Source organism: Neoarius graeffei, chromosome 7, assembly GCF_027579695.1.
Source record: "Neoarius graeffei isolate fNeoGra1 chromosome 7, fNeoGra1.pri, whole genome shotgun sequence".
Classification (NCBI taxonomy): domain Eukaryota; kingdom Metazoa; phylum Chordata; class Actinopteri; order Siluriformes; family Ariidae; genus Neoarius; species Neoarius graeffei.
Genome location: NC_083575.1, coordinates 55,241,332 through 55,268,357, shown reverse-complemented (window position 1 = coordinate 55,268,357; position 27,026 = coordinate 55,241,332). Strand labels below are relative to the sequence as shown.

General features: G+C 40.7%; 1 protein-coding gene across 1 annotated transcript; it reads left to right on the top strand.

The window, feature by feature from the left end:
- Nucleotides 1–126: 126 nt before the first annotated feature.
- polr1c (RNA polymerase I and III subunit C) lies at nt 127–20,847 on the top strand. The gene is made up of 9 exons (XM_060924752.1): nt 127–208; nt 454–525; nt 5,883–5,990; nt 12,414–12,546; nt 15,170–15,289; nt 15,737–15,889; nt 19,826–19,975; nt 20,097–20,213; nt 20,311–20,847. Exons 1-9 carry the CDS (start codon nt 137–139, stop codon nt 20,430–20,432), a joined length of 1,047 nt encoding a protein of 348 aa, XP_060780735.1. The 5' UTR covers nt 127–136; the 3' UTR covers nt 20,433–20,847.
- The last annotated feature ends 6,179 nt before the right edge of the window (nt 20,848–27,026 follow it).

The window sequence follows — 27,026 nt, the reverse complement described above, 5'->3', positions numbered from 1 at the left end:
ACCAGAAATACAATTTTTTCTTTCTCAGTGACATTGAATAAAGCATTGGAAATGTTTACGAGTATTTTATTTTGAAACGCAAACAAGGTTTTGAGCGGAAGTCTGGAGTTGTAGTTGGAGGAAGAAAACGGGCAAAATGGCGGTGCCTATGAGCAACGTGGATGAGATCCGTGATAGAGTGATTTTGGGCGAATTTGGCGTAAAAAATGTATGTATAACATCTTCGGCTTTTATTTATAAATATATATATATATATATTATGTGTGTGTAAAAACACCAGTTACTTATCAGGTTTCTAATAAAGTGAAAGGTTCATGCTAATAATAAGCACGCTGTTTCCTGTGAGGTTGTTTACATTGACTCCAACAGTAACGACACCATGTGTATTTATTGCACGTCTGAATTGAAGTTGTAATGTGTTTCATATGCAATGTAAATCTTAATTCTACACAGGTTCATTCTACACATTTTCCTGGTAATTATCCTGGTTATGATGACACATGGGATCTCAAGAAGTTCAAAAAGGTACTTTTTTTAAAACTTTGTATTAACTTCTAAGATCAGATACACTACCGTTCAAAAGTTTGGGGTCACTTTGAAATGTCCTTATTTTTGAAAGAAAAGCACTGTTCTTTTCAATGAAGATCACTTTAAACCAGGGGTCTTCAATTAAGTCACTGAGGTCCAGTTATTAAATTTTGTCCAAGTTGAAGGTCCGACCCGAAGTCCAGCTTGTGTCTTATAGCCTTCCCCTATGTCCACATTTTCATATGGTTTCAACAATATTTATTGTTAATTTCCAATGCAGGAAATGAACTGAGTGTACAACTATCTTTTTTAACCATAAATAAAAGTCGTCCCAGGAAAATAAATTCAAGGCCTTCATTTCAGATTAAAGAAAACAGAAACCTCAGAATAAAATAAATAAAGCGCAAACAGAGTGGAATAACTCCTTTTTCTCTTAAATTAAAGAGGTCCCAACCTGAAGAATTGAAGGCCTACACTTCAAGTAAAAAAGTCAACTCAGAAAACATTAACTAAAAAGTGCAAACAGAGCGTTGACTTAACATTTTCTCTTCTTTGTTCTTAAAATAAGGAGGTCCCAGCCTAAAAAAATGAGGGCCTACTTTTCAAAAAAAAAAAAGTCCACATCTTCAGAAAACAAGTGGCTTTTTAGGGGGGGGAAATGCAAACAGAACATTTTTCTTTGAACTTTTCTCTTTTAATTCTTCTTTTACTTTTCTTAATGAGAAAAATGGGCATGAGGCTGACCTGCCAGTAATTTAAAGCTTGGTTGAAATGGAGTTAGTGCCATTCTCATGCAGATATGTAGGTGTTCATTGTTGAGCCTCAAATAATGTCTCAACAACGGCATTTAAGCACCCCTTCGCAACTGTCCCATCATTTAGGCCCTGTCCACACGGCAACGGATTCAGGTGACTCCGATACAATTGCTTATCGTTTAGGCCTGGCGTCCACACGGCACCGGCGTTTTGGGTGCCCAAAACGCAATCTTTTTGAGAACGGGTTCCAGAGTGGAAAGATCTGGCAACGTTGCCGTTGTGAAGTCGTCTGGATGAGTAGAACGGATTTGTTTACGATGACGTCACAACCACATGACTGTGAGTGCTTCACGCCGGGTAGAAGTGTAACGAATATCACCAGGAAAAAGCCTTACAGAGCACTAGTGAGAGTGAAACACGAGCTTAGATATTATTATTATTATTATTATGTTCAGTGTTAGTTCACAGTAGTAATGCAAGAAGCAGAATAGTGACAGTAATAGTGAAGCAAAAACATGCAATTGTACAAACACTGCAGCTCTACAGCAAAATATTCATTTATGAAATGGTCTGATTCTTAACACCAGTAGTGCCAATGATGATCTCGTTGCGATGCGAGTTGTCAACAAATCCTATAACTTGGTTCATGAAACGCGCTTACAAAATATGTTCACTGTGAATATTTATTGTGTAATGGTGCAATCCCGCCAGCAAAAATAGGGGAAAAAAGGAGCGATCTCACCTCTTCAGATGTTGATTTAAGTCCGACAATACATTCCTCAAAAAGGGCGTAGAGGAGCAAATTAATCCAATTTATTCCGGACCATTAAAGACGCCGCCTTCCGCGTAGAATCATACGTCATCCTCGCCGCCATATTGGATAGGTCAAAGCGGAGAATAAAGATTAGCTGCGTTTAACTGTACCAACAGGTTTACCGTCCAAACGAGATCATATGGGATTACCTTTCACAGGTGAGAAACAACAAATTAATTCCATCAACGTGTATCATTCACTTTATTCCGGACCATTGAAGACACCGCCTTCCGCGTAGAATCATACGTCATCCTCGCCGCCATTTTGGATAGGTCAAAGCGGAGAATAAAGATTAGCTGCGTTTAACTGTACCAACAGGTTTTCTGTCCAAACGAGATCACATGGGATTACCTTTCACAGGTGAGACTGGAAAAATACTTTTCATTGTATTTGGTCATTATAATGTAATTTTACAAACAGATTTTCCTGACTTTGTGGCTAATATGAAGTCTTGCACATAATAGTTTATGCGCATGCGTCATTACTTCTATTGTTCTGGTGTCTCCGAAGGGGCCGTCTTACAGCGCCCCTAGAGGTGTGGCATGTGTATTGCATCGTTTTCAGCAAGCGTTGCGTTGCCATATGGACCTGATATTTTACTGATCGTTGCCCATTTGGACGCGATATATTTTTAAATAACATCTCGTTGCCGTTGTCGTGTGGATGTAGCCTAAGGCTACGTTTACATTAGACCGTATCTGTCTCGTTTTCTTTGCGGATGCACTGTCCGTTTACATTAAACCGCCTGGAAACGCCGGGAAACGGGAATCCGCCAGCGTCCACGTATTCAATCCAGATCGTGTCAGCTCCGGTGCTGTGTAAACATTCAGAATACGCGGATACGCTGTGCTGAGCTCTAGCTGGCGTCTCATTGGACAACGTCACTGAGACATCCACCTTCCTGATTCGCTGGCGTTGGTCATGTGACGCGACTGCTGAAAAACGGCGCGGACTTCCGCCTTGTATCACCTTTCATTAAAGAGTATAAAAGTATGAAAATACTGCAAATACTGATGCAAATACTGCCCATTGTGTAGTTATGATTGTCTTTAGGCTTGCCATCCTTCCACTTGCAAGTAGTAAGTGATATGCGCTGGGATCACACACACTACGGCTCAGTCCCGAATCGTGGCTTGTGCACTTCACTCGCGCGCTCTGTGAGCTGCGCAGGGCCGGAGTGCACACCCTCCAGAGGGCACTCGCTGTTCAGGGTGGAGTGATTTGGAGCGCAGGATGCCTGCGGAGCCGAGCGTATCCGTGTATTGGCGTTGCTATGTGCACGCAAATCGTGTATTGGTGTTGCTGTGTGCACACTAATCGTTTTAAAAACGTTAATCTGATGATCCGCTGATACGGTCTAATGTAAACATGGGTTACGGCTACATCCACACGGCAACGAGATGTTATTTAAAAATATATCGCGTCCAAACGGGCAACGATCAGTAAAATATCAGGTCCATATGGCAACGCAACGCTTGCTGAAAACGATGCAATACACATGCCACACCTCTAGGGGCGCTGTAAGACGGTCCCTTCGGAGACACCAGAACAATAGAAGAAGTAAGGACGCATGCGCATAAACTATTATGCGCGAGACTTCATATTAGCCACAAAGTCAGGAAAATCTGTTTGTAAAATTACATTATAATGACCAAATACAATGAAAAGTATTTTTCCAGTCTCACCTGTGAAAGGTAATCCCATGTGATCTCGTTTGGACGGCAAACCTGTTGGTACAGTTAAACGCAGCTAATCTTTATTCTCCGCTTTGACCTCTCCAATATGGCGGCGAGGATGACGTATGATTCTACGCGGAAGGCGGCGTCTTTAATGGTCCGGAATAAATTGAATGCTACACGTTGATGGATTAATTTGCTCCTCTACGCCCTTTTTGAGGAATGTATTGTAGGACTAAAACTAATATCTGAAGAGGTGAGATCGCTCCTTTTTTCCCCTATTTTTGCTGGCGGGATTGACTCTGCCCTAAGGGCAGAGTCTCTCTCTCTCTCTCTCTCTCTCTCTCTCTCTCTCTCTCTCTGCACCATTACACAATAAATATTCACAGTGAAAATATTTTGTAAGCGCGTTTCATGAACCAAGTTATAGGATTTGTTGACAACTCGCATCGCAATGAGATCATCATTGGCACTACTGGTGTTAAGAATCAGACCATTTCATAAATGAATATTTTGCTGTAGAGCTGCAGTGTTTGTACAATTGCATGTTTTTGCTTCACTATTACTGTCACTATTCTGCTTCTTGCATTACTACTGTGAACTAACACTGAACATAACAATAATAATAATATCCAAGCTCGTGTTTCACTCTCACTAGTGCTCTGTAAGGCTTTTTCCTGGTGATATTCGTTACACTTCTACCCGGCGTGAAGCACTCACAGTCATGTGGTTGTGACGTCATCGTAAACAAATCCGTTCTACTCATCCAGACGACTTCACAACGGCAACGTTGCCAGATCTTTCCACTCTGGAACCCGTTCTCAAAAAGATTTGCGTTTTGGGCACCCAAAACGCCGGTGCCGTGTGGACGCCAGGCCTAAACGATAAGCAATTGTATCGGAGTCACCTGAATCCGTTGCCGTGTGGACAGGGCCTAAATGTTGTGGTTTTTTTTGTTTGTTTGTTTTGTTTTTTTGTTTTTTTTATGTTGCCCCAAAATCCACGCTACTTTTAAGGAACATTCGTTTGCACGTTGCTGGGCTGTAAGTGTATGTGTGATGAGTCGGGTAGACCTGTCATACTGTGCTTGCAGTTGGGTTATTTTGCGGCCCTCAGCTCGGACTTCAGGGGATAACTTTGCTCAAAAGAGCTGTGCTTTGTTTCGTAGTGGCGCTTCACGTTGCCGCTTTTAATTAATGCCACGTTTTCGGAGCATATGAGGCACACTGGTTTTGAACTGCTCGCCGGAAGAATGAACATATATTTCTCCGTCCATTCATCTTTAAAACAACGATTTTTCTTGTCTACTTTCTGCCGCCTTTTGGAGCAAGCCATGTTGTCTCGGTCGGTTGTCTCTGAACTTAACTCTCTTCCTCTCTGCTTGTTGCTCTGCTGTGGTGCGCTGGGTAAACTAACGATTTTATTGGCTTAACTGAGTGAAGCTATTGGCGTATTAACTGGAGTAGCAGCGCCCGCTGTCAATAGCCACGACTGTCCAAATTAATGCTCCATGAAAATTACTTAATTTCGTGAATTTACAGGTCATGGTTCCAGACAGAACAATCACTGGGTCCGGATCCGGACCGAGGTCCGCCATTTGGTGATGCCTGCTTTAAACTAATCAGAAATGCACTCTATACATTGCTAATGTGGTAAATGACTATTCTAGCTGCAAATGTCTGGTTTTTGGTGCAATATCTCCATAGGTGTATAGAGGCCCATTTCCAGCAACTCTCACTCCAGTGTTCTAATGGTACAATGTGTTTGCTCATTGCCTCAGAAGGCTAATGGATGATTAGAAAACCCTTGTACAATCATGTTAGCACAGCTGAAAACAGTTGAGCTCTTTAGAGAAGCTATAAAACTGACCTTCCTTTGAGCAGATTGAGTTTCTGGAGCATCACATTTGTGGGGTCGATTAAATGCTCAAAATGGCCAGAAAAATGTCTTGACTATATTTTCTATTCATTTTACAACTTATGGTGGTAAATAAAAGTGTGACTTTTCATGGAAAACACAAAATTGTCTGGGTGACCCCAAACTTTTGAACGGTAGTGTAGGTTTAAAAAATTAATAAATGCTATGCTTTTTCATACTGTGCTATAATAGAATTTCAGGCTCGATGTTGTTCATATGGATGAGAACACATTGGAGTTTGATATGGTGGGAATAGACGCTGCCATTGCTAACGCCTTCAGGCGGATATTACTAGCTGAGGTATGTCGTTACTCTTTCACTCTCTCTCTGTTATCCACAAGCATTTCCTGAGCCTTGTACACTATCATAAAGACAGACTGTGAACATAGTCACATTTTGTGCAAAGTGACTTGAAGCTGCAGTTGTTTGTTTTAAGAAAATGTTTGTTATAATTATGCTCCACATGACAATTTGATTTTCTTGATGGTCTTTCATTTATTGTGCTGCATTCATCCAGTTGCTCAATGATGCAGAAATTTTGCTAAAGTGCATTTATGAATTGCACTGACTTTATAGACCGTTTGCACATGATGTCCCATGACCCTCTCTGATTTAGTGGTGTCCACCATCTTTGTGGAATAACACATGTTCAGCAACAAGTACCGTAATACGAAATGCCACAAATTTGCGGCTGCTCGAACGATTTTGCTAAGGCTGGTGTCAGATTGTTTGGTTTACCCACTGTTAAAATGCAAGAAAGACCCCAAATGGAAGATCTAACCCGTAGACGACAGACAGTGAGGAAGAAACCTTTATTTGTCACATGCGCACTTCAAGCACAGTGAAATTCATCCTCTGCATTTAACCCATCTGAAGCAGTGAACACACGCACGCACACCCAGAGCAGTGGACAGCCACACACAGCGCCCGGGGAGCAGTCAGCGGTTAGGTACCTTGCACAAGGGCGCCTCAGCCCAAGGCTGCCCCACGTCAACCTAACTGCATGCCTTTGGACTGTGGGGGAAACTGGAGCACCCGGAGGAAACCCACGCTGACACGGGGAGAACATGCAAACTCCACACAGAAAGGCCCTCGCCGGCCACTGGGTTCGAACCCGGAACCTTCTTGCTGTGAGGCGACCGTGCTAACCACTACACCGCCGTTGCCGCCCACAGTGCACCGCCCATTTACAGTGGTTTGCAAATCTGAACAGATTGGACATAAGAGACCAGCTACAAATATGTACGAGTATGTGCAGATCATTTCGTAAAGGGCAAGTTTATATTTCTACCGTTTATGCAAACCATAAAAAGTTGGGACAAAGTACAAATTGTAAATAAAAACGGAATGCAATAATTTACAAGTCTCAAAAACTGATATTGTATTCACAATAGAACATAGACAACATATCAAATGTCGAAAGTGAGACATTTTGAAATTTCATGCCAAATATTGGCTCATTTGAAATTTCATGACAGCAACACATCTCAAAAAAGTTGGGACAGGGGCAATAAGAGGCTGGAAAAGTTAAAGGTACAAAAAAGGAACAGCTGGAGGACCAAATTGCAACTCATTAGGTCAATTGGCAATAGGTCATTAACATGACTGGGGCCAAGTTTACATTAGACCGTATCTGTCTCGTTTTCTTCGCGGATGCACTGTCCATTTACATTGAAACGCCGGGAAACGGGAATCCGCCAGGGTCCACGTATTCAATCCAGATCGTGTCTGGTCTGGTGCTGTGTAAACATTGAGGATACGCGGATACGCTGTGCTGAGCTCTAGCTGGCGTCGTCATTGGACAACGTCACTGTGACATCCACATTCCTGATTCGCTGGTGTTGGTCATGTGACACGACTGCTGAAAAACAGCGCGGACTTCCGCCTTGTATCACCTTTCATTAAAGAGTATAAAAGTATGAAAATACTGCAAATACTGATGCAAATACTGCCCATTGTGTAGTTATGATTGTCTTTAGGCTTGCCATCCTTCCACTTGCAAGTGGTAAGTGACGCGCATGCCCGATATGCACTAGGATCACACACACAGCGGCTCAGTCCCGAATCGTGGCTTGTGCAGTTCACTCGCGTGCTCTGTGAGCTGTGCAGGGCCGGAGTGCGCACCCTCCAGAGGGCACTCGCTGTTCAGGGCGGAGTGATTTGGAGCGCAGGATGCCTGCGGAGCCGAGCGTATCCGTGTATTGGCGTTGCTATGTGCACGCGAATCGTGTATTGGTGTTGCTGTGTGCACACTAATCGTTTTAAAAACGTTAATCTGATGATCCGCTGATACGGTCTAATGTAAACCCCACCTGGGTATAAAAAGAGCATCTTGGAGTGGCAGCGGCTCTCAGAAGTAAAGATGGGAAGAGGATCACCAATCCCCCTAATTCTGCGCCAACAAATAGTGGAGCAATATCAGAAAGGAGTTCGACAGTGTAAAATTGCAAAGAGTTTGAACATATCATCATCTACAGTGCATAACATCATCAAAAGATTCAGAGAATCTGGAAGAATCTCTGTGCGTAAGGGTCAAGGCCGGAAAACCATACTGGGTGCCCGTGATCTTCGGGCCCTTAGACGGCACAGCATCACATACAGGCATGCTTCTGTATTGGAAATCACAAAATGGGCTCAGCAGCCCTCTCAATATATTTCTGAGAAAGTGGCAAGTAAGAAAGAGTAGTAGGCAGAGGTTAAGCGTAAGCTGAGCGGAGGGTGCGCTAGCTGCTGCCGCAATGTATAAAAAAGAGGGGGGTCCGGGGGTCCTTCCCCGTAAAATTTTGAAAATGTAGATGTTAAATGGTGACTTCTGAGTGATCCTGAATGCAAAATTTGGATACAAAAATTATATTCATAATCTGAAAATCATTTAGTGGGTTAATATGTACAAATATAAATTTTAAAAATAAAGACTGACACGAATACAGTTTCATTCAGTTATTCATTAGAACTTAGAAAAAGTGACGTACTGTACATCATTTGTATTTCAAACTATTATAAAGAAGTCAATTGTATTGAAATGTTCTAACAGAACTTTAGTAAATATCATATTCACAGTCACACAGCTTATAGCATTCATAAAAATATTTATGATCTAATATTGGAAATTGTTCAGAAGCCATCAAAGTCCTCATCATCACTGCAATCCCCTTTACTTCTTGTACAAGCTCTGGTCTCGGTGTGTTTAACAATTTCACGCCATTTTGACTTTAATATATCGGCCTTAGGCTAGTATTTGCGGTCACCGGAAAATTAAAAACTTTTAAAACTAACAAGGATTCATTTCTAAACATTTTCCAACATGATAAAAGGCATCTTTATACATATACGAGCAGACATTAGAGCTACCTGATACAGGCTATAAATCATTATAAACTACATTTAAGGCAAGGCAAGTTTATTTATATAGCACATTTCATACACAATGGCAGTTCAATGTGCTTTACAGAAGTAAAAACAGTAAACAATAGAGAAATAAAATTACATAAAATAATTTTATTTTATTCTAAAACAATTAATTAAAAGAATTAAAAGAAAATAATAAGAATTAAACAATAGTAGAAATAAAATAATAAAATAAAGTAGAAATAGGAGGAGAAAAAAAAACCCAGCAGAATAGAATAAAGAATAAAATAGACTAAAGTTAAAATTAAAGTAAATTTAAAACATGCAGAGAAAGTAAAAATTATTTTAAAAAAAAGAAGCCAAAACAACATGCTAAGATGCTCAGGGACCTCATAAACAATAAAAACATTCACAAAATTATCAAGTTTAATTTATTTTGAAGAGTGACAAAAGACGATCACATTAATCCCGGTCTTAACAGGTTGCTGGTATTGGATTTGATATCATCATCATCTGCTTGTTCCGGGGGCCGCATGCAAATAAATGACACTTAATGACGGCCCACGATAAAGCATACATAATTAGGCCTGCTTACCACAGTTAATAGCTAGCACTTCACCACTAACTTGAGTTAATCATTGTCCAAGCATGTAACGTTAGGCCTAACAAAATGACCGACATACATCATTTTAATACAGCAAAGGACGTTTTTAACCCTGATACGCACACACAATGGACTTATATATATGGAATGGCTAACTATCCATATGCTATATTAATTTGCAAAAATGTGCAGGGCCAGATACTATAGGCCCTACAGTGAAGCACTGCATGTTAACCTAGATCTGTTATCGCTCCAATGTTTCTCCCAGAAGCTGGAGAAAATAAAGAAATAGTCACTTTCCAAGCATGGTTTGTTACATGTTTACAGCAAACACTGGAGGACCTGTCACAGTCTTATTACCTTGTGTTTTCGACCTTTTTGCAGCGAAAAAGTCGCTGACGTTTGCCTGGCGCTTCCCCGACATTTTTCGGCTTTTTGTAAGCCTAACGTAGTGTTGAACAGCCCCGGGTGAACACCACAGTTACACATAACGCACGTGCACGCATACCGCAATATATCTGTCAAGTCTAGGCTGTCCGCATACCTGAACAGAATTCTTAGGCCTACTGTCTAAAACAACCGATTTTTGAGTGAATAAAAGAATGTCTTATAGATGGGGGAAAATTTTTATTTTTATGAAGTATAAATTATGAAATCAAAACTTATGAATTTCAATTCTTTGAAAAACCACTGTGAGTAGCTGGCAATGGAGCGTTTGTAGGCGGCAAAATCGCCGGTTGCCGGCAGTTATTGAGAGGACTGGCTCAGGAATATTTCCAGAGAACATTATCTGTGAACACAATTCACCGTGCCAGCCGCTGTTGCCAGCTAAAACTCTATAGTCCAAAGAAGAAGCCGTATCTAAACACGATCCAGAAGCACAGACGTCTTCTCTGGGCCAAGGCTCATTTAAAATGGACTGTGGCAAAGTGGAAAACTGTTCTGTGGTCAGACGAATCAAAATTTGAAGTTCTGTATGGAAATCAGGGACGCCGTGTCATTCGGACTAAAGAGGAGAAGGACGACCCAAGTTGTTATCAGCGCTCAGTTCAGAAGCCTGCATCTCTGATGGTATGGGGTTGCATTAGTGCGTGTGGCATGGGCAGCTTACACATCTGAAAAGACACCATCAGTGCTGAAAGGTATATCCAGGTTCTAGAGCAACATATGCTCCCATCCAGATGACGTCTCTTTCAGGGAAGACCTTGCATTTTCCAACATGACAATGCCAAACCACATACTGCATCAATTACAGCATCATGGCTGTGTAGAAGAAGGGTCCGGGTACTGAACTGGCCAGCCTGCAGTCCAGATCTTTCACCCATAGAAAACATTTGGCGCATCATAAAACGGAAGATATGACAAAAAAGACCTAAGACAGTTGAGCAACTAGAATCCTACATTAGACAAGAATGGGTTAACATTCCTATCCCTAAACTTGAGCAACTTGTCTCCTCAGTCCCCAGACGTTTACAGACTGTTGTAAAGAGAAAAGGGGATGTCTCACAGTGGTAAACATGGCCTTGTCCCAACTTTTTTGAGATGTGTTGTTGTCATGAAATTTAAAATCACCTAATTTTTCTCTTTAAATGATACATTTTCTCAGTTTAAACATTTGATATGTCATCTATGTTCTATTCTGAATAAAATATGGAATTTTGAAACTTCCACATCATTGCATTCCGTTTTTATTTACAATTTGTCCCAACTTTTTTGGAATTGTGTGTGTGTGTGTGTGTGTGTATTTGAGCTCGGTAAAACGTTGCCGTAGAAGACGTCAATAATTAGGTTGTTTTTTATGTGTATGTGTTTTATGTAATGTTTGCCCACATCAGGAGCCTACTAGATCCTTACAGTAAACTTGCATTAAACTTTTGGATGCTTTCATCTGCTTTCTAGTGATGAAGCTAGTAGTGAACACCAAGTAATTCACGATGTCTGTGTAATTCACACTCGGCCACATCAGTACATCGTCTTCATACTCTACAACATTGCTGTACGGATCCACCCCGAACATTCTTTTATCTTTTCCCTGTATCTGACCTTGTCACTATTCCTCAATTCATGATATATTTGCGAAAAATTACAGTTCGCCAGCGTACTCTCCTCAGTCACCATGGATGCTATCCCACAAAGATGGCGGACACAACAAAATCGGAGAGCATCATGGGAGATTCATGACGCAAGTGCAAATGGTCTATAGCTAAAGATTTGTGGACACCTGACCATCACAGTCAAACTGTTGCCATAAAGCTGGAAGGACACAGTTGTGTAGGATGGCTTTGTATACTGTGGCATTAAGATTTCCCTTCACTGGGACTAAGGGGCCCCAAACATGTTCCTTGATGCCAGATCCATTGTGCACAAAGTGAGCTCCATGAAGACATGGTTTGCCAAGGTTGGAGTGGAAGAAATCGAGTGACCTGCACAGAGCCCAGACCTCAACCCCACTGAACACCTTTGGTATGAATTGGAATGCTCACTAATGCTCTTGAGGCTGAATGAGCAAATCCTGCACAACCACACTCTCAAATCTAGTGGAAAACCTTCCCAGAAGTGTGGGGGTTATTTTAACAGCCAAGGGTGACATGTGGAATGGGATATTTGAAAAGCACATATGGAAGTAATTGGTCAGGTGTCCACAAAAGTTTAGCCATATAGCGTATATACGGTATATAGATATGATGTGGTGTTGCATGTATGATGAATGTTTTGTGTGCTGATTTGCCAGGTCTTGTACATTTTGATTTGATCATATTTTCTGTATTTAGGTCCCAACTATGGCTGTTGAAAAGGTTTTCATTTACAACAATACATCTATAATTCAAGATGAGATCCTAGCACATAGACTTGGCTTGGTACCTATCAAAGCTGATCCTCGTCTTTTTGAGTACAGAAGTACTGGTAAGAAGGTTATTATATACTGTATACGGTGTCTTACAAAAGTATTCATCCCCCTTTGTGTTTGTCCTGTTTCGTCCCATTACAAGCTGGAATTAAAATGGATTTTTGGGGGGTTAGTACCATTTTGATATACACAACATGCCTACCACTTTAAAGGTACGCTTTTTTTTTTTATTGTGACACAATAATTTAGATAAAACAGAAATCTGGAGTGTGCATAGGTATTCACCCCTCAAAGTCAATACTTTGTAGAGCCACCTTTTGCTACAGTTACAGCTGCAAGTCTCTTGGGGTATGTCTCTATTAGCTTAGCACATCTAGCCACTGGGATTTTTGCCCATTCCTCAAGGCAAACCTGCTCCAACTCCTTCAAGTTAGATGGGTTGCATTGGTGTACAGCAATCTTCAGGTTATGCCACAGATTCTCAATTGGATTAAGGTCTGGGCTTTGATTAGGCCATTCCAAGACATTTAAATGTTTCCCTTTAAACCACTCCAGTGTAGCTTTAGCAGTATGTTTAGGGTCATTGTCCTGCTGGAATGCGAACCTTCGTCCCAGCCTCAAACCTCTGGCCGACTCAAACAGGTTTTCCTCCAGAGTTGCCCTGTATTTACTGCCATCCATCTTTTCTTCAGTCCTGACCAGCTTTCCTGTCCCTGCAGATGAAAAACATCCCCACAGCATGATGCTGCCACCACCATGCTTCATTGTAGGAATGGTATTCTCAGGGTGTTGGGATTGTGCTACACTTGGCATTTCCCATGATGGCCAAAAAGTTCAATTTTTGTCTCATTTGACCAGAGAATGTTCTTCCATGTGTTTGGGGAGTCTGGCACATGCTGTTGGGCAAACTCCAAATGTGTTCTTAAGCAATGACTTTTTTTTTTTTTCTGTCCACTCTTCCATAAAGCCCCACTCTGTGGAGTGTACAGCTTAAAGTGGTCCTATGGACAGATGCTCCCATCTCCGCTGTGGATCTTTGCAGCTCCCTCAGTGTTTATCTTTGGTGTCTTTGTTGCATCTCTGATTAATGCCCTCCTTGCCCGGTCTGTGAGTTTTGGTGGGTGGCCTTCTCTTGTCAGATTTGTAGTGGTGCCAGATTCTTTCCATTTTGCTATAATGGATTTAATGGCGCTCCCTGGGATATTCAAAGTTTGGGATATTTTTTATAACCCAACCCTGATCTATACTTCTCCACAACTTTGTCTCTGACCTGTTTGGAGGCTCCTTGGTTTTCATGTTGCTTGCTTAGTAGTGTTGCAGAGTCACGGTCCTTCCAGAACAGGTTGATTTATGCAGACGACATGTGACAGATCATGTGACACTTTGATTGCACACAGGTGGATCTTAATCAACTAATTATGTGACTTATGAAGTGAATTGGGGGGGCGGCACGGTGGTGTAGTGGTTAGCGCTGTTGCCTCACAGCAAGAAGGTCCGGGTTCGAGTCCTGTGGCTGGCGAGGGCCTTTCTGTGTGGAGTTTGCATGTTCTCCCCGTGTCCGCGTGGGTTTCCTCCAGGTGCTCCGGTTTCCCCCACAGTCCAAAGACATGCAGGTTAGGTTAACTGGTGACTCTAAATTGACCGTAGGTGTGAATGTGAGTGTGAATGGTTGTCTGCGTCTATGTGTCAGCCCTGTGATGACCTGGCGACTTGTCCAGGGTGTACCCCGCCTTTCGCCCATAGTCAGCTGGGATAGACTCCAGCTTGCCTGCGACCCTGTAGGACAGGATAAAGCCGCTACAGATAACGAGATGAGATGAAGTGAATTGGTTGGACCAGCTCTTATTTAGGGGTTTCATACAAAAGGGGGTAAATACCTATGCACACTCCAGATTTCTGTTTTTGTTTTTGTTTTCTTTTTTCATCTTATTGTTTGTGGGCGGCACGGTGGTGTAGTGGTTAGCGCTGTCGCCTCACAGCAAGAAGGTCCTGGGTTCGAGCCCCGTGGCCGGCGAGGGCCTTTCTGTGCGGAGTTTGCATGTTCTCCCCGTGTCCGTGTGGGTTTCCTCCGGGTGCTCCGGTTTCCCCCACAGTCCAAAGACATGCAGGTTAGGTTAATTGGTGACTCTAAATTGACCGTAGGTGTGAATGTGAGTGTGAATGGTTGTCTGTGTCTATGTGTCAGCCCTGTGATGATCTGGCGACTTGTCCAGGGTGTACCCCGCCTTTCGCCCGTAGTCAGCTGGGATAGGCTCCAGCTTGCCTGCGACCCTGTAGAACAGGATAAAGCGGCTAGAGATGATGAGATGAGATCTTATTGTTTGTGTCAGAACAAAACAACAATTTTCACCTTTAAAGTTGTAGGCATGTTAGCTAACCCTCCAAAAAAATCCATTTTAATTCCAGCTTGTAATGCAAGAAAACAGGACAAACACCAAGGGGGATGAATACTTTTGTAAGACACTGTATATTTAAGTATAACAGAGACCCAGACATGAGTCATTTCCCTCTCCAATCAAATTGATGGTCCTGTCAGCACACTTAACAAGCTTGTCAGTTTGAGTACCATTTAAATGCTTCAGTCTTGTGCTTTATTTCTTTAAAATCCTGTTTAAGCAAGATAAGTGTTCTTTATGGCACATTTGTTTAATACAGCTGTTTTTTGTTCTTTTCTGTTAGGTGATGAGGAAGGCACAGAAATTGACACAATTCAGCTTCAGTTGAAGATCAAGTGCACAAGGAATCCCAGAGCATCTAAAGACGCCTCTGATCCCAAAGAACTCTACCTCAATCATATGGGTAAGGAGAGGAAAGTGTTCATGTCGTATGATTTACAGATAACTCGAGCATTTGTGCATTTTGTGTGTGTGTGTGTGTGTGTGTGTGTGTGTGTGTGTGTATACAAGAATCAGTTATTCTTTTTCAAAATGGTAAGGAAATCTTTAGTTTGCATTGTACTTGCAGTATATTTTTGTTTTCTGTTTATTTTATGGTTACACGTGACCCCTTATTTTGAGGCTGTTCTCAGCATAGTTTTTTAAAAGCATAGTTTTTTTTTTCCATTATGGTGGAAAAAGGTTTATAATAAAATGTGCGTCTAAAAATAATCTGGTACAGTATGTTGTTTATATGTGATTTAATCTATGAGAGGTGGATCTGCTACTTAAGACACCTGAATATCATATTTGGGCAGTGTGTGAAATTGATTCATAAAGCAGCTAAAATTCCCCTTGTGTTATTTTTCAGTGTATTCGAGGGACATGAAGTGGGTACCTATTGGAAATCAGGCTGATGTGTTTGCTGATGCTAACATTGGTCCTGTGCATGGAGACATCCTCTTGGCACAGCTTCGGCCAGGACAAGAGCTGGACATAGTTATGCACTGCGTGAAAGGAATAGGTGAAGAAATATGAGCTCGAGTTACTTTGCATGTCTACCGTAACAGTATTTACCAAAAAAAAAAAATCATTCTGCACAGTTCATAAGAATATATTGAGACCAGAAGATGAACCTTTAGATCTTTGAAATCGGAAACCTTACCATATTATTGGCTTTAATTAAACCAGAAAACCTCATGGTGAATGAATTTGCTAGTGTTTTCAAACCAGTAGTCTATAGTGTATAGGATTGACATGAAATTTTAGTCTGTACTTGAAACTCCCTCATATTAGAGGTATAAGGGCAGTGAATTCATTCTGTAAAATGACCATTTTATTTTAAACACTTTGTCATTAATTTTTCCATTTAAAGGTATTTAAAAGCTTTAGCACAATTTACCCTTTCAGATTTGTGATTATTTCACAGTTAAGAATGTCTGCCTGATTATATGTTACTAGTGTACTTCACAGTAAACCTGGACGTGGTTCGGCTGCTGCCTGATTGCATACAAATACCAAAAAACCTTAGGGGGAGTGTAAATAACTAATTACTTTTACAATTTAAGAGCTTTTGCAAGACAGGGTCTTGGTAGAGTCTAACAGTTTTCAGTTTTGAATTCATGTTAAACACGATCTCGAGGCCTTTACACACCAAAGGTCTTTATAAAAAAAAAATTATACATAAATACATATGTACATACATGCGCATATATAAATAAAAATTAGGGCGCATCAGTTGCCCTCACTTATATATAATTAGGGTGCATCAGTTGCCCTCACTTTCATAAAATCTGATGCATTTTTGTTTGGGTGTTCCTTTTCACCAATAAAGACATCCTGTAAAATTTTTTGACCATATTCAAAAGTCTAATGGTGGCACCATGAGGTTCATTTTTTTGCCAAAAAACGCTTATTTTATGTTTTCGCGTAAGGTTTGAATCACAATGTTGGACTCCATTTATTGATTGCTTGTGACCCAGAGGTCATGTTAAGAATATTTGCATTTAATAGGGGCTAGCATATGCATAGGCAGCAAGCTTAAAACCAGGGTTAGAACACTGATAGATAATGCTAGTGACATCCTAAAATAAACCTCCAAATATTTTTAGACATTCTAGACATACTGTCTACAGTATCTAAGATATTGGGTATACTCTATAAGGTGCCATAATGTTTCATGAAAAGTGATCGAAATTTTGTCATAAAAGTCATAAAATAGCAGCTTTTTCCATAACTTTGAGCTCCTGGTGCCACCATTAAACTTTTGAATTTTGTCAAAATATTTCACCCAGTGTGTTTTCTTACCAAAAGGAACATAAAAACAAAAATGCACCATGATCGGAGGAACTTTTCACTTTTAGGGGGAAACTGATGCACCCTTATATATATATATATATATATATATATATATATATATATATATATATATATATATATATATATAATATAAAACCCCGCTCTGGGGGGGGGATACTGATTTACCTCTGTCTGTCTGTATCTCCATCTATCTGAAACACCCCTTTTTTCCTTTTTTTTTTTTAATATAAACCTTTATTTGTCACATGCACACTTCAAGCACAGTGAAATTCATCCTCTGCATTTAACCCATCTGAAGCAATGAACACACGCACACCCACCCAGACCAGTGGGCAGCCACACCAGAGCGCCCGGGGAGCAGTCTCAACAACCACAAATTATAGCCATTTGGTACTAAGCTTAAGTTTGGGGTTCTATACCGTGTATACCATTTTAGGTCTGTCGCATATCGACTTCCTGTTTACCAACTGAATGTATTTACGTAACATATAGGGTGGATTTACAAAATTTTCGCAACACTTTTCTCAGCAACTACAAATCACACCTGTTTGATATTTGGTACTGAGCTTCTGCTTGGGCTTCTATGCTGTGTATACCATTTTCAGGTCTGTCGCACATCGACTTCCTGTTTACCGACTGAATGCATTTACAAAACATATAGGGTGGCTTTTGACACTATTTCAAGAAACAAAATGCTATTTCGAAATGATAGTTTACCAGGATGCTGTGTGAAATCCCTGGGTAGAGCACTGCTCTTTACTTACTTGTTTCAGGGTTAATTATTTGTTGAAGTCAACATTCATAAGTGTCCTATTCCTTCGATTACTTGCATTCTGATATAAGCTCTCGCTTATGTAAATGAGCAGTAGCAATCGAGGATACGCAAGTGAGCCGTGGCTCACAGTTGATCTTGTTCGAACTGTTGCTTTTGTCCTGAGTGTACTCACACAGAATGCGAATATTACACAGCAAAAAAGCGATTCTTTTTTTTTTTTTTCACATCGAGGTCGGTTTTTCTGAACTTTCACACCATGAATAAAGGCATCAACCAATCACATTGGCGTAACAGACGTCACGGAGTGATGTAGGAAACAGACGGCAAAATGGCCTCGAATGCATCATCAAACCTCTGCCATGCACCGGCGTCGCTCATGTCCAGGAGCAGAGCAGCTATATTTCTATGGAGTTTTATTCCTATCTTTAATCCAGGACATTGTCTTTCAATTTGAGAACAATATTTATTCATTTCATGTTCAGATTTTGCAATGTTTCCCCTTGGCTCTCTCTCAAATATCCCTTGCTTGCACTCAGACTGCTTTGTGTGCTCTCGAGTCTTCTGCTCACAGATTTCTGTGCTCTTTCTCTCACTTTTTTCTTTGTTGGACTTAAAAGATAGGAGTAAAACATCATATTTACCCCACAAACACAAAACACAATGAGCGTTCCTTTCTTTCTTGTTGTCCAACATTCTGTGTATTAGCTTCAACTCTTTAACAAGATTATGAATCTCTCCCCCCCCCCCCCCCCCATTGTGGTTTGTACCCAAAACTTTCTCTTTCTTGAGAGTATGTCTGTAATTATCGTCTTCGTTACTGCTAGACGACTCCCTCATTCACTCAGGATACTACTGATAGTAGCAGTGTGAAATGAACATGAAATGGAAAACGAGATATTTGTTATTCTATGAAATCAAGCTGTCCCTGAGCTGATGAGTTGGCTATAAGCCATGTACGACGAGATTGAGTGGAATAACTGTTTTATTCTATCCACATTCACTGGATTTTGAGAAACAGCTAACTTTTTTTTTTTTTGCAAATTCGATAAATAAAAACTTTTCTACTAAATAATTTCCTCTTAGAATGTAAACAAACTGGTGAAATGACGGTACGAATTTGTGAAAAATGCGATAATTCTTGAAAAATAAAAAAAAAAAGTTCTCACCGTCAAATACTTTTTATTCCATATTTTGTGGCCTTTTTTGTATTTTTGGGGGTTTTTGTTTTCGAGCAGAGCTTTTATTTCGTCCTCGGTTGGTTTAGCAACATGCTCCGCCATTTTGTTTCTCTCTATTCACGGTATATGAGCTGATAGCCTAGTAGTAAAGTAGCCAATCAGAGCTCATGATTGCTCATATCCAGTGAATGTGGATAGAATAATTTTAAAAATCGCATCGGACTCGGTGTGCACACTTTTGCGTGAAAATTTCGCATTTTCACATCGCAATTTCGTGTCCTATCCAGTATGTAAAGGCCCTTAGAAAAAGGCCAAGCCACTATTGTAAGGTCTTTAGGGTTTTATGTACAATGGTTTTCCTTTCTGAAAAGGTTCGAAACAGAACCTGTTTTAAAAATAAAACCATCCAAAAATTCCTTGAAGAACCCTAAGAATATAACTTGTATGTGTTTGAGAATTCAGCTGTCTTTAGACGACTTCTATTGTAAGTAAGCTTCCAGTTAGTGAAGTCTTCCATCTTTTCTCAGTACAAGGAAACATGTCAAAATGATTTTGCGGTAATTGCATGCATGCTACAGATGTGGTGGTGAATAAATTGAAGATGTTGGAGTGTTCATTTATAATGCTGAGCTCTGTCTGAATTGTTGCGTGTAATCATTCTTAGCCGTCTCCTCTTTACACCGTGTAGGTAAGGACCATGCCAAGTTCTCCCCAGTGGCCACCGCTAGTTATAGGCTACTTCCTGAGATCACATTACTGCAGACCATTGAAGGAGAAAAAGCTGAGAGATTAAAGCGCTGCTTCTCACCTGGAGTTATTGAATTGGAAGATGTTGATGGTATGATTCTCTCTTTCTTGCTCCACCAGGCTATTCGCAGCCTCAGGAAAATACTAAACACTTTCAGACATGCAGGCTCTCATTGATGATTATTTGTTTTCCACAAAAAAATTCATTTAAGGAAAACAAGTGGCTAAGGTGATCAACAGTCGTCTGGATACGTGCAGCAGAGAAGTGCTTAGGCATGATGACCTAAAGAGCTTGGTCAAACTTGGAAGAGTGCGGGACCATTTCATATGTACGTATTTGAAGCATGAAAGGTTGTACAACAGTGATTGATCTTCCAACTACATTCGGGTGAAGTCGCTGGCTAATGTTCTGCTCCTCTCTTTCAGTCTCCGTGGAATCTACTGGAATTTTACCACCTGATGTCTTGGTCAGTGAGGCAGTTAATGTACTCATTGCAAAGTGTCAGAAATTTCTGTCTGAGCTTGTTTCAGTGACTGAAATGGAATAGATAGTGGGATGTTGGACCACATGTACTGAAGGCAACATTAACAGGACCCCACAACCTTGAAAGTGTTATGGGATCGGGGAGCTGAAGCAGTGCATGATTTAGGGAGTGTTTTCTTCCCTGATTATAAAAGCCATGATGACGTTGGATCCTCATCAACACAGATTACAACATTAAGTTAAATGGACACAACTATATGAGAGTGTGTTATTCTCATTGTTAAAGCATTTGCTTTACCCAGAGTAGGTATTGCTTGGCTGGTCCTAATGAATGACCGTGAGCTTAAGCTTTATTTTTGCCAGTTGCCCATGTCTAGACAAAGGCATCAATGGTCTGGTGAATCTCATTGTTTGTATTTCTCTATAAATTTGTTTGACGTGAAACACTGTACATTGTATTAAATTTATTGACAAAATGCCACTCTGGTACACAGTTTTCTTTTTGAAATGGTGTGTGTGATGTTTTGCCTTGCAGTTCATCTGATTTTTCTTATTTTCTACAAAGCCCTGGTATTTCATTTGTTGATTTTATAGTTTGAGAGTTTTGATTCCGCCCACCCACTGAAAACTGCTCCAAAATGTATTTCAGTAAAATGCAACCAATGCTCCAGTGAAAGCAACTAAACACATTGGAGTGGCCAGGTTCGAACCAGTAAATTTATTGAGGTGGCAATCTCAAAGGGAGGGATAAAAAAATATAAACCTGCATCCCTAGAAAATAACGCGACGACCAATATTTGCGTATTGCATGAGTAGGATCCCCTTCAGACATGCAACTCAACATTCATTGGTTATAAAAAAAAAAAAAAAACCCTATCAAACATGACATTAGGCTACGTCTTATTAAACTGGAAATAAGCATACTTCATATCACTAGCTAATGGTAGCTTATAACTAACTGAAGAAATCCAGTGTTGTATCTCCTTATAATGAATATTGTTAACAGTAAAAAGAAGCTTGACTTATTTTTACTCACCTGTTGTGGTCAGTTGGAGCCAGGAAATTTGTCACTCCTATGATCTCATCTCATTATCTGTAGCCGCTTTATCCTGTTCTACAGGGTCACAGGCAAGCTGGAGCCTATCCCAGCTGACTACGGGCGAAAGGCAGGGTACACCCTGGACAAGTCGCCAGGTCATCACAGGGCTGACACATAGACACAGACAACCATTCACACTCACATTCACACCTACGGTCAATTTAGAGTCACCAGTTAACCTAACCTGCATGTCTTTGGACTGTGGGGGAAACCGGAGCACCCGGAGGAAACCCACGCAGACACGGGGAGAACATGCAAACTCCGCACAGAAAGGCCCTCGCCAGCCATGGGGCTCGAACCCAGGACCTTCTTGCTGTGAGGCGACAGCGCTAACCACTACACCACCGTGCCGCCCTGCCCACTTTAGCATTTTTCAAAATTATTCAGTGAGTGGGGTTAGGTTTAGAACTGGGGTTGAAGTTACACATTAAAGGGAACTGATTACTCCAGAATGCAGCTATTGTTTCTTGGGGTATGTACAGTACCAGTTAAAAAGTTTGGGCACACCTACTCATAGTTTTTTCTGTATTATGACTATTTTCTACATTGTAGAACAATACTGAAGATGTCCAAATTATGAAATGTGTGGAATTATGTGGTGGCACGGTGGTGTAGTGGTTAGCGCTGTCGCCTCACAGCAAGAAGGTCCGGGTTCGAGCCCCATGGCTGGCGAGGGCCTTTCTGTGCGGAGTTTGCATGTTCTCCCCCTGTCTGCGTGGGTTTCCTCCGGGTGCTCCGGTTTCCCCCACAGTCCAAAGACATGCAGGTTAGGTTAACTGGTGACTCTAAATTGACCGTAGGTGTGAATGTGAGTGTGAATGGTTGTCTGTGTCTACTGCATGTGTCAGCCCTGTGATGACCTGGCGACTTGTCCAGGGTGTACCCCGCCTTTCGCCCTGTAGTCAGCTGGGATAGGCTCCAGCTTGCATGCGACCCTGTAGAACAGGATAAAGCAGCTAAAGTGGGCAATGGGCTGAGTTGGGCAGGGGAGGGATAGTGTGGTAGTGTGAGACAGAAGAGTTACTCAGTGAGTCTTGATCAGCATATATTTGAAAATGAGCCGTTTCACAGACTCTCACTCAAGGGCGGGGGCTGGGATAGGCTCCAGCTTGCCTGTGACCCTGTAGAACAGGATAAAGCGGCTAGAGATGATGAGATGAGATGGAATTATGTGGTAAACAAAGCATTAAAAATGTTTGATATTCAAAGTAGCCAGTGTTTACCTTGATGACGCGTTGCACACTATTGGCATTATCTTAACCAGCTTCATGAGGTAGTCACCTAGATTGCTGTTCAATTAACAGGTGCCTCGTCAAAAGTTGATTAGTGCAATTTCTTGCCGCCTTAATGCGTTTGAGATCAAATAATAAAAATATAGTAAATAACCCTATTGCACAACTGTAGTAATCCATATGTCAAGAACCGCTCAACTCAGTAAAGAGAAATGACATCTATCATTACTTTAAGACATGAAGTGTCTTTTTAATTAATAAAAATAAACTATTGAATTAGAAAGTGTGTCCAAATTTTTGACTGGGACTGTATGTGGATCTGTCTACTGCAAGCATCATGGTGCTGTGTTAAGCAGTTTTGCTATTTTTGAGCTTGGACTTTACAGAACATAGGGAATATGGCTTTGGAGTTACCAGTTTGATCTGTTCATTTCCAGGATGCCAGTGAAGTTTTTGCAAAGCAGTGGCACACAAGCTTCAATACACCTGATCCAGCTTATGAAGACCTGAAAGATCAGCTTTTGGTTTGGAGCAGATATAGTGGGAACAGGGAAAGCCAATGAGTCTCCAGGACTGAAATAGTTGCCCTTTGAATAAGCGTAATGTATTCATTCTTTACAAAAAAAAAAAATCAGCTGCTGTAGGTTTACTCAGTATGAATATTATCGACTGTTTTATTTTGTTCCATTTAGCTTAATTCAGTTTTGAAGGAATATAATACTTCTTCATATTACACCATTTACTTGATGTTAAATTGTGTAATTGTAGCAGATGGACTAAATTATGTAGTGCCAGTGTGACTCAGTTTGGGCACTGAACTGAGAACTGAGAATCTCAGGTAGCAGAGGTTGGCAGAGTGCATGGAGCCGCACAGACTTGGCTTTATCTGATAGTTTACCCTGTCTGCTCGATGGTTTATTTTCCCCCTTTCTTTAGAAGAAATGTTGTTCAGAAATTAGACATGTAGGAAGTCTTGAATATGAATAAATACTCTAAATGATTAAATGACAGAGATTGTTAGTCATTTTTATGTTAATTAATTGATTATAAAATTCAGCCAAATTTACAGCAGCATGGCATTTAGTGTGTTAGGCTTCACAAATGTCCCTTCATTATTACAATGGTCAAACGGTGTATGTTAAAATATTAATAATTAAGATTTTAATATGGGGGGGGATCATTACACTTTAAAGGGTTGCATATTACTTTCTGGATGTGATATAAATGTTCTTGAACTACATAGGCAAACTCACCACTTGCTTTTATAATGATCCCATCTCTCATATCCTGTGAGTTGCTTCTAAATCCTCTGCATTGTAATATTTACATTATAATATTGTTTCTAGACATCTCTGGCAGATTACTTGGTTTATTTAACCCTTTGATGCAAAACATATGCACACCCCTTCTAATGCACAACATGGGTCAAAAATGACCCGCATTCATTTTCCAGGTTATTTCATGCTGACTGAGTTTTTCTTTGCTCTATCTTTTCTTTGCTCTATCTTTTAAATCATCCAAGTGTGATTTAAAATTAAATGTCTTAATACTTTAATAATAATTTGTTTCAAGTAATTACTTTAGCAGTGAATGGGGCCAGGTATTTATTTATTAACTATGTAGTTAGCTAAGCCAGCTACAATAAAATTAGCTAACTAAAGTAGAATATGTCAGCAGCTCGGTAGCTAATAGTAATTACTTGCAACTTTCTGACAAGTAATCTACTCACTCTCAAGGTAACCTAAACATAATCAATTGTTTTCTAAGGTAATGTTAGAACAATTGAAAAACATTACTTCCATGTATTAGATGGGCAAAGGGTGCTGTGCTGAGCTGTGAAATGTCTGACACAAGCACAATTCACAGTTCCCACCAAACGCTGGAGTAAATGCATGCAGGTTGTTTCTGACCCATGTGTGTAAACTTGATGTAGAATTACAAAAGCTGTGCTTGTTCATAACTTAAGAAAGGAAAAATAAAAATGATGGCGGCACAGTGGTGTAGTGGTTAGCGCTGTCGCCTCACAGCAAGAAGGTCCTGGGTTCGAGCCCCGGGGCCGGCGAGGGCCTTTCTGTGCGGAGTTTGCATGTTCTCCCCGTGTCCGCGTGGGTTTCCTCCGGGTGCTCCGGTTTCCCCCACAGTCCAAAGACATGCAGGTTAGGTTAACTGGTGACTCTAAATTGACTGTAGGTGTGAATGGTTGTCTGTGTCTATGTGTCAGCCCTGTGATGACCTGGCGACTTGTCCGGGGTGTGCCCCGCCTTTTGCCCGTGGTCAGCTGGGATAGGCTCCAGCTTGCCTGCGACCCTGTAGAAGGATAAAGCGGCTAGAGATAATGAGATGAGATGAGAAATAAGAATGATGATTTGTGCTAAACAAAAACAAGATATTTACTGCATATTTGGAAAAGTAAATGACAAAATGAATTTATTTCAAAAGTATATCACAGAAACACTCAGCCATACATGAAATAACCTGGAAAATGAATGCAGGTCGTTTTTGACCCATGTTGTGCATTAGAAGGGTAGTGATACAAAAAGGGTTTTTATTCAAAAAGTAAGAAAGGAAAAAATAAAATAAGGATGCATGATGATCAAAAACAAGTTAATTGAGGAATACCTTGAATACTGAATGATGGAATTAATTTATTGCAAAGATATAGAAGATAAAAACTCAGCCGGGTCACTTTTGACCCATGTTTTGCATCAAAGGGTTAAATATCTATTATAACAAATGCATTCAAATTAACTTTGATGAACAAGTCTACTGGGACTTCCTTTTTTGGTTCTTAAAAATAGATTTGTATGTATTATTCTGTTGAATAATACATACTTTCACTGCCCTGCCAAAAAAAAAAGTCATGCACTCTAATATTTGGTTGGACTGCCTTTAACTTTGATTACAGCATGCATTCGCCGTGGCATTGTTTCAATACACTTATGCAATGTCACAACATTTATTTCAGTCCAAAGTTGTATTAATTTTCCACCGAGATCTTGTGTTGAGGATGAGAGAGTCAAACCACTGCGTAAAGTCTTCTCTGTGGTTAAGGTTGGGAATTGGGCATTGTGATGGCCAATTCATGTGTGAAAATGATTCCTCATGCTTCCTGAACCACTCTTTCACAATCTGAGCCCTAATTTTATGCCCGTGCCATCAGGGAAGAAAAAGCCCATTGATGTGATAACCTGGTCATTCAGTACATTCAGGTCATCAGCTGACTTCATTTTATTGCTCCATAACTTTGCTGAGCCTCGACCTAACCAACTGAAGCAACCACAGATCATAACACTGCCTACAGAGGCTTGCACAGTGGCCACGATGCATGATGGATGCATCGTTTCATGCGCTTCCTTTCTTACCTTGACACACCCATCACTCAGGAACAGGATAAAATTGGACTTATCGAACCACATGACCTTTTTCCATTGCTCAGAGCCCAATCTTTTTGCTCCCTAACAAGCCTTGAAGCCTTTTCTCCTGATTAGTCTCACCAACAAGTGGTTTTCTTATGACCACACAGCTGTTTAGTCCCAATCCTGTGAGTTCTCATCACGTAGTGAGTGTGGAAATGCTCTTAATTTCATTATTAAACATAGCCGTGAGTTCTACTGTTGAATATATATATATATTTTAATGATTCGACTTCACCAAGCATTTAAGTGATCTCTGATCACGGTCAGTCAGGATCTTATTCCAACCACATTTTTTCCATGAAGTTGATGGTTCACCACTATCCTTCCAGGTTTTAATAATGCGTTGGATGGTTCTTAACCCAATTCCAGTCATTTCAGTAATCTCCTTAGTTGTTTTCTTCGCCTAATGCAGACCACTAATTTGACCCTTCTGAAACACAGTAACATCCTTTCCATGAGCATGGAAAGCTACATCTTCTGACATGTTTGTTTAAGAAAAGATACTCACTGTACCAGTTAGGGGAAAAAGAATTGTTGCCAACTGAAACACATTAATCACTGCAGTAATTATCCCATCAAAGGCTCTTATGTATTTGCTTATTTACATGCCTTTTTTTTGACTGGGCAGTGTATATACTGTACATACAGTACATAAATGTGTATTTTCTCCTGTCATCATGAAATGTGGAGGATGCAAATTTTTGCAATTAACATCTTATCTCATCTCATTATCTCTAGCCGCTTTATCCTGTTCTACAGGGTCGCAGGCAAGCTGGAGCCTATCCCAGCTGACTACGGGCGAAAGGCGGGGTACACCCTGGACAAGTCGCCAGGTCATCACAGGGCTGACACATAGATACAGACAACCATTCACATTCACACCTACGGTCAATTTAGAGTCACCAGTTAAC